Genomic DNA, 8124 nt, shown 5'->3' with positions numbered 1-8124 from the left:
TCAGTCCTTCAGTACACCTGTCTGTCCTGCAAGTTCTTTCAAACAAGTTTGTTGTCAGTTTATTCCTTGGGTGTCTTTGGTCTGACTGTGTGTAGCAGGAGGGGGGGAGGAGGGGGCACAAACATGGGTCCTGGGGCCGAGTCCTTCATGGAAAGGAGGCAGCGGGAATGAAATGAAGCCACGGGACAGACTTGTTGTCTCCTGTCCTCGCTGTCTGTCTCCACCCCCCCGCGCTCTCTCCCCATCAGTCTTGACCTCACAGCGCCAAGGCGGTGACGGGGTGGAAGACGTCACGGTTGGCAGTCATGCTCTTGAAGGCAAGAGAGGCGGCGATGTCACAGCTGTGGGGAGATAGAGCACTGCCACTGGCCGGCTGCCATGTGGGACCGGTCACATAGGCCGACGTGGTGGCGCTGTACCCCATGTAGGGTGACACTTGGGTGGTGGGAGGGTGGTAGGGAGGGATGCTGGGTGCTGTGACATAGCTGTTCGCTGTGGGCAAGCCATTCAGCGTCTGGGGACAGAAGAGAGAGAGAAAAGTCAGCGTTAAACGTCTGAAAGGTCGCAAGTAACTTGTCTTTTGGGCCCCCTGCTCGGGGTAGAAATCACATATTTGGATTTTCAGTCTGTGGTTTACCTCAGAATATGAAAACATGAAATGATCTGCCACAAATACTAGTCTTTTGACAGCGCATTGGGAAGCAAGACTTTTTAGCTACATTGTTTGGTGACCCCCCCAACCCCAGGTAGACACACCAAAGCTGTTGAGTTATAATGGGGGGAAAAAGCTGAGGAAAGTGAAAGGAATAGTGAAACTATAATTCCAACTTCACAGCCACCACATAAAAAACCCATTTTCCCCAATTTTGATGAAAGCATGAATGATCAATTATGCGCCCTCGTGCCCCTGGAACATATTAAGGATGGATAAAAACCATACATGCGTGATTGCCCGTCTGTCTATGGGGCTTGTTTTCTAACCCCCCAAAAAGTGGACCTTTACTCCAGGCCTGCGTTGATACACCACGTCAGACGATGGGAGACGGGGTGGTTGGGGAGGGGGGGGAGCGCCACAAAACAGATGTCATGAGAGATTGAGAGTGAAAGGGCAGGAAGAGGGGAAATATGATAGAGAATGAGGCGAACACGGGGTTTCGGAGCATGAATGGGATTTTGCTCTTCTGGCACAGCGACAGGACTTAACTTGAGGAATTCACCAAAGCATTTCAACAGGGAGGCTGAAATTTCTGTTCCTGGGTGGTCTGCGACTACTGAGAATTATTTCTAAAATTGGGATCTTTTTTGGTTTTGTTGACTTCATTGTCCACCAGAGTCACTGCTTGTTTTTTTTTTAAATAGATATATAAAACGAATACTCTGAGCTGACATTTGTGGGGATTATAAAACATAACTATAGAGAGGAACCTCGTTTTGTGTGTGTCTGATTGCCTTGTGGGTCTGCGTTGGGTGACTGTGGGTGTCTGTTGGTGTTTGTGGGTGTTTGTGTGTCTTCACTCTGCTCAACTATACTGAAGCTCATTTCAGAAAAGAACCACAAAAGCTTTGAGCTAAAATAATGTTGTTGTTTTTTCAATTAAATCCATTGGAAAAATGTTTAATTAGACTAAAGGATGATCACATCTCCCACTAATGAAAAGAACCATACAAAACGCACACAACTACAGTATAAAGCAATGAAAACATTCCAGCCAAATGGCTGCAGAGACGATCAACACCTGTCTGACACAAAGTCAACCGCATCGAAAAGTTTTCAAAGGATGTATTTATGGCTCTTATAGATTGACAGATATGTTTAGCTGTATTTGTTTTTTTCATCCAAAACTGAAGTGAATATACCTCTTAAGTATCTATAATATATTTTCTATATTTTAGAAATTAGACATGGGTTTTATTTAATATTTATATACCTATAAAAAATATATTATCATACCCATCCTATTCAAAATATTAAATGTGTGTATTGTATTTAAGTAATATTTTTAAAAATGAATTTGATTAGGTTAATCCTTTTTTTTTTTTTTTTTTTTTTTGTCAAAATATATATTTTTAAATAATACACGTGTTGATGCCTTCTTGGATTAGTATTAATAAGAACACGTAAAAAAGCATTGCTGATTAATAAATAAAAGCATTGAAGCCATTCATCCAAATAATTACAACTCAAACGTATTTCACTTTGTCACGCTCTGATCCCACTGTTTATATTTCAAATAAATCATTAAAAATATGTAAAAGAACCTTAATACCGTGTGCACAACTATTACCCCGTTATAAAGAGCTGTTCTTGGGGGAAAATCCATTTTACTGAAGGGTTCAACCGTTTTCCAAACGTGGAGCCGCCGCCGCTTAACCTTAAATCTGTTTTAATGATGCTCCTCTTCTCTCTAGTGTCCCATGGGAGCATCTGCCCTCCGCACAGCGCCTACAGGCCTCATGGGCCAATCAGTGGACTTGATTTAGGCCGATGATGTGTTCAGTGTCCCATTTGAATTATCTTTTTTAATGACACTCTACCTTACGGAAAATAAGAATAAGACCAATTAGAAAAAAAAGAGCAAAACAAGTAACATTTAGTTTTAGAAATTCAAATAAAAAATGCAGTTTGAACTCTTTTCAGCACGCTGCTCACATGACATCTCTCTTTTACTGTGTTTATCTCAAAGCATAAACGCATCTATTTCACATTAGATGAGAGCAGTAGCTACAGAGGCTCGTTTCATCCTCCAGTCTTATGCTGGAACACTACTTACTTTTTTGTTTTTCACGCAATAAAAGTCTGTAATTTCTAGAGTTGTTATTTTCTGCATTTAAAGGCTCACTCGTGTCTTTGTATGGTCGGTTTTCTGACCGCTCAGACAGTCAGCGTGTCCTCTGTGACGTAACGCTGCAGGTCGCACAGCACCGGGCCGGGGTCTGAGTTACAAGCGTGAAAAGTGGCTAAATAAATTATGCGGCATGAAATTGATTATATATATATATATATTTGTGTGTGTAACGAGAATCGGACGCCCTGTCTGTCAAAATAGGAGAAAACAAGGACGCATGCGTGCGCACACATCGGGTACTCATAGCCCGTCACGTGTTACACCTTCTCTAGGAAAGAAATGGAAATAAAAACCTATAAAACGATTAAAATACATTTTCATTGGGGGAAAAATAATTCAAATCTGAATAAATCAGGGAGTACAATAAATTGTATTTATAATAATTATAATTGGGAAACTGAATGTTTTAAATTAACGTGAATGTGTGAAATGCTGCGTCGCTATGTGTATTAATGTACTTGTTTTTTGGAACTCAGTGAATAATAATAATAATTATAATTAATGTGCCGAAGGTTTAGGCTTGCACGACAGTTCTTTTATACAAAAAAAAACCTGCTGCATATTTTCGCAATAAACGTGACAAATACACATTCTGCAGAGATCAATGTTCCTTCTATGCAGCTCAATCTCTGCATTGATTCTAACGATTAAATCAATCCATTAAAAATACTGAAGGCCTATGTTAGAATCATTAACCAGGAAACCGTTTAAGTTTGTTGACTCTTATTTATGGGTCCAAGCAGTTTCTGAGTGTTTTAACACGCCAAAATGAATTAAAAAAAAAAAAAACATATCAAGCTTGAAAACAAGAATCAAGAGAATAACTATACCCTCCAAATCTCTTTAACCTACTGAATATTCAATGAGTTTCACTCTGGCGATGCAGCAGGATGTACAGGAAGTGAAACAATAATAAGAGATTTTAAAAAAGCTCCATTACCAACTAGCCAGCAGAAGAAGTGCATTAAAGCTGTGTAAATTTCCAAGCCACATAATTGTAAAAAAAAAAAAAAGTTATGACGTACCCAAGAGGTCAATTGGATTAAAAGCCAGCTTGCCAGAGGTTTGGATGTACTCTCTTCACTAATGTTGCATTTTTTTAGGTTGCAAAAAAACGAGAGGTGTGCATTTTTTTTTTTTTTTTTTTTTTTTTTTTTTTTTTTTTTTTACCTGTGTGTATTTTGCTTCAGGTTCTAAATGCAGTTTATCCACGCCAGTGACTGGAGGGAAATTAATCCTGTTTATAGCGCTCCATTCTTCTAGTATGGCGCTGGAAAAGGATGGACTGTCACTAACTGGGAGGGCAAAAGAGAGAGAGGAAGAGGAGAAGAGAGGAAGAGGAGATTTTAAGATTAGGAAAAGACCCGCACAGGCCGCTGCCTCTCATCCATCGAGCAGGTTCAGGTTAGCCAGGTTGCATTTGACCATAAACTGAGACATTTTGCACGGGAGAACGACTATTTGTCATTTTACGCACGAAAAGCCCAAACATCCACTGTGCGTCAAGTTTAAACAAAACATTTCTATTCTTTGTCATTTAAATAAAAAAAATTGCCGTTTTAGTGTCTAATCCAATATGAACATAATATGTTATAGTCGTCTCACTCTGCACGTGATATAATATTAACATATATTCTCTTATTTCAGTCCATTTAATTTATCAATAAACGTGATTAAGCCTCAACTGTCTCTGATCGGGAGTTTGACTTATAACACTGTGATTTGTTGTTAAAGTATTTTATTTTAAAAGTCTAAAAAGTGAATGAAACTCAAATGTTTTGGTTCCCCTGAGGACCAGACTGAGCTGATGGGTGGAGAAGTGAGACGACTCTCCTGTGGGTCAGCGACATTTGAGCCCAGCAAAGCGTCTTCCTGTCGGGGGAACAAATTAGATTTACTTTCACCGTCTCCCTCCTCTGTGCGTGATGGATACTCTGTTAAACACAGTCCTCCTTAAACGTTTGGTCTGGGAAAAGCAAGCCCACCAAAGTCATAACTCGATAAAGAGAGCTTTTTTTTTTTTTTTTTTTTTTTTTTTTTTTTTTTTAATATGCGTTTTGGACATGTGGAAATAGCATTTTGCATGTTAGTAATAGAATTCAGCTATTTAATATATGTGCGTTTAAATCAGTGTGTGTCAACGCATGCACGTCAAATTAATAATACAGATAGCGCAAGTAAAAGCACTGGGCCTGAGTAGTAATCCTGTACATATTGTTCTCCTTTTACCTGCTATTTCCTACATATTAAAAATCTATTTTTTTTTTAATAGCCTGACTGGTATAAAAAAAAAAAAAAAAAAAAAACTTTGGTGCAAATGTGCTCTCGCCTCACCAAACGTAGGCCTACTGTAAAACTAAGCATCTAAAAAAAAAAAAAAAACCTGCCACAAACATCTGCTAATCATTTTGAAAATGAGCAAATTGTTTAAAAAAAAAAAAAAAAAAAAGGCAACTTTTCAACAAAAAAACAACCGCATTCATCCTCTCGTGATTTCTCGCGGAATATCTCGCCTTACAGACGTCTTGTTTGGGTCGTTAAGAGGCGGAGAGGCGCCGGGGCGGTGTTTGAGAGCCTGGTAGCCATGAATCCTGACAGCAGGCCCGGGATCAGTGGCCTGACAGCACCGCCCTCCACAACACAAGCTCTCACAAAGAAAAGAAAGAAGAAATCCCCTCTCACAACACCGAGCCGACCGTTCACACTGATTTATGCCGGGTCCCGTTTCACTGTTAACAAAACATTTGTGGTCTCGCAGAATGCAAGCCAGCTATACCTGCTGCATGTGACACGTAGAAGCGACGATCACAACACATGCAGCACAGTGGGGGGAAAAAAAAACAAAAAAAAACCCGTGCCTTTAATGTGTGAGCTGCTTGGCCCCCTTTTTTGGGACCCGAATGCCGGTTAAAAGCTGCTGAATACGCAGTCCTGCACAACATGCCTGGCTCCAGGTCATGGCCAACACACAGCACACCTCATTGTGATGCTCTTCACCTCTAATATTACACATCCGCCTCTTAATTATTACTGCAAGCCTGACCATCTGTTTCTGGACTGACCTGCCTCCCTTTCAAATCAATATTAGTCGGCAGGTCAACTGGCATTTAAGCTCTCTCTCTCTCTCTCTCTCTCTCCCTCCATAGAGACCTTTGAGTTTATATCGTCCTGATAGTTACTTTTGAAGGCCTATAAAAATAAAAATTAAATGTAAAAAAAAACAATCACAGTAAGTCAAATACATCCACTTTCTCTCTATCTCTCTCCCTCCATAGAGACCTTTGAGTTTATATCGTCCCAATAGTTACTTTTGAAGGCCTATAAAATAAAATAAAATGTAAAAAAAAACCAATCACAGTAACTCAAATACATCCACTTTCTCTCTCTCTCTCTCTCTCTCCCCTCCATAGAGACCTTTGAGTTTATATCGTCCTGATAGTTACTTTTGAAGGCCTATAAAATAAAATAAATGTAAAAAAACCCAATCACAGTAACTCAAATACATCCACTTTCTCTCTCTCTCTCACACACACACAAACACACACATTCGCACACTTGCGCGCAAAAAGCCTCTTCAAACGCAGTTTTTAAATGTAGTGCAATAAACAAAAGCAACCGCCCTCCACACAGCCATGCTTACTTTGTTGCTCTGTAATAGACCGTATCCCCAGAATATCTGTGACGGAGTGCGAGGAGGGCCATATCCTGTGCATGGCCATGTGTCCGGGTAGGGTGGGCATGCCAGGGGGAGTGGGCACTTTGGACGTCGGGTACGTGTATAAGTGGTTGTAGGGTAGCGTTGGTTGGGGCGGGGGGTGAGGCGCCTGCTTGCCTGACTCGTACTGGCTCTGCTGGGACAGATTCCCGATCTTGTTGCGGAGGATCCGACTGATGGAGCTGACGGAGGGCAGGTTGAACTTGTCGCAAACCCCGTCGGCGAGTAGCCTGTCCCGGATCTCCCAGGCAAAAATCCCCGGGTCTCTCTGCTTGTATGTCCGTATGTGCTTGACCACGGTGGGCGTGGTGACCCGCGGCTTGCTGCCCCCGATGGCCCCCGGCAGGATGGAGCCGGTCTCGTTGTAGCGGGCCAGGATCTTGCTGACGCAGCCGTGCGAGACGCGCAGCTGCCTGCTGATGTCACAGGGTCGAATCCCGAGCTGGGCCAGCTCCACTATCCGGAGCCGGATCGCGTTGGGGAGCGGCCTGCCGTTCACGAAGACACCGCCGAGTTGGTTCACCTCACCGAAGGCTGGCTCTGGTGTCAAAAACAAACGCACAAGACGGGCAAGAACAATGAGACAGCGAGCATAAGCGAGCAAAAGGCCCAGCACAGACCGCTCCCACCCGGGTTAGACCACCTATTTAAAAAAAAAGGCCTCATATTCAAACACTAGATTGTGTAATTCAAATATGGCAAAAGTGTTTGAATCTACTTATTCTATAAGAGCATTGTGCAACCAAATCTCTTTAACGTGTTTTAATAGTTCATTTTAAAAAAAAACGCAAAGGCTCATCTTTTAAAGTGCTCTAACCAAAAAGGTTATCACGCCAAAATACAAATGTAGCACGTTTATTTTCTGTGTGAACGTTTGGTTAAAAGCACCAGCAGATGGGCACGGGCTAAACTTCAGACGAAAGTCCCAAAAACTGGTGCGTAAGTGACACATGTCATAACTCAGTCTGCTGGTGTCCTCCCACCGGATCATCAGCCTCACCGACCCGCCGGAGCGCCACCGAGCAGCCGGTATCTCGCTACATGTGAACCACCCTGGGTCTCTGCATCCCTGACAAGGAAGAAAAAAAACAACAATAAAATGAAACGATCCCACATTGAACTCACCCATCGTGTTAAAGCCGCAAACGAAGAACACGGCGTCCGGTTTGTGCCTCCTGCGTGGGTCCTGCTCCGCGTCCAGCGTGTCCACTGTCCGAAACCGCGTCCAAGAAAATCTTCTTGCGCGATAAGGAACAAGAGGGACAAAATGCTCGATGTGTTTCCTGACGGCGCTGCAGACAGTCTTACATTTCAATCTGCTGAAATTAGGAGGCAGGACTTCCAACGCTTCTCCCACGCTGATTGGCCCAGCCCTCCAATAGACTTTCGAGATTTCCCAGAGCTGTGTTGCTATTGGTCCAAAAAGTTTTTGACATGACAAGTCCATGGAGACCCCTCTCCTCTCCTCCTCCTCTCCTCCCCCTCCCCCCATCCTCCTCCTCGTCCTGCTCCCATCAGAAAGCAAAGTTGGGGATATACCACCATGAATGCGTTTGTTATTGA

At 42.5% G+C, this 8124-nt stretch overlaps 1 protein-coding gene across 2 annotated transcripts; it reads right to left on the bottom strand.

Moving 5' to 3' along the window:
• Positions 1-215: 215 nt before the first annotated feature.
• On the bottom strand, positions 216-7823 carry pax9 (paired box 9). 2 transcript variants are annotated; one of them, XM_054614318.1, is made up of 4 exons: positions 7687-7823; positions 6487-7101; positions 4017-4141; positions 216-514 (listed from the first exon to the last, which is right to left on the bottom strand). In XM_054614318.1, exons 1-4 carry the CDS (start codon positions 7688-7690, stop codon positions 257-259), a joined length of 1002 nt encoding a protein of 333 aa, XP_054470293.1. In that variant the 5' UTR covers positions 7691-7823; the 3' UTR covers positions 216-256. The 2 variants fall into 2 exon arrangements, with proteins under 2 accessions (XP_054470293.1, XP_054470294.1); XM_054614319.1 differs by lacking the exon at positions 4017-4141 and having other exon boundaries at positions 246-514.
• Positions 7824-8124: the final 301 nt, after the last annotated feature.

Source organism: Anoplopoma fimbria, chromosome 15 (assembly GCF_027596085.1).
Source record: "Anoplopoma fimbria isolate UVic2021 breed Golden Eagle Sablefish chromosome 15, Afim_UVic_2022, whole genome shotgun sequence".
Lineage (NCBI taxonomy): Eukaryota > Metazoa > Chordata > Actinopteri > Perciformes > Anoplopomatidae > Anoplopoma > Anoplopoma fimbria.
This window is presented reverse-complemented; position numbering and strand designations above follow the sequence as displayed.

What these genes read in the sequence shown, in the direction of transcription:
- pax9 (XM_054614318.1), bottom strand. An exon ending in GTCTATTACAGAGCAACAAA is followed by an intron (nt 4,142 to 6,486) that starts GTAAGCATGGCT and finishes TTGCCCTCCCAG; the next exon opens with TTAGTGACAGTCCATCCTTT. An exon ending in CTGAAGCAAAATACACACAG is followed by an intron (nt 515 to 4,016) that starts GTAAAAAAAAAA and finishes TTCTGTCCCCAG; the next exon opens with ACGCTGAATGGCTTGCCCAC.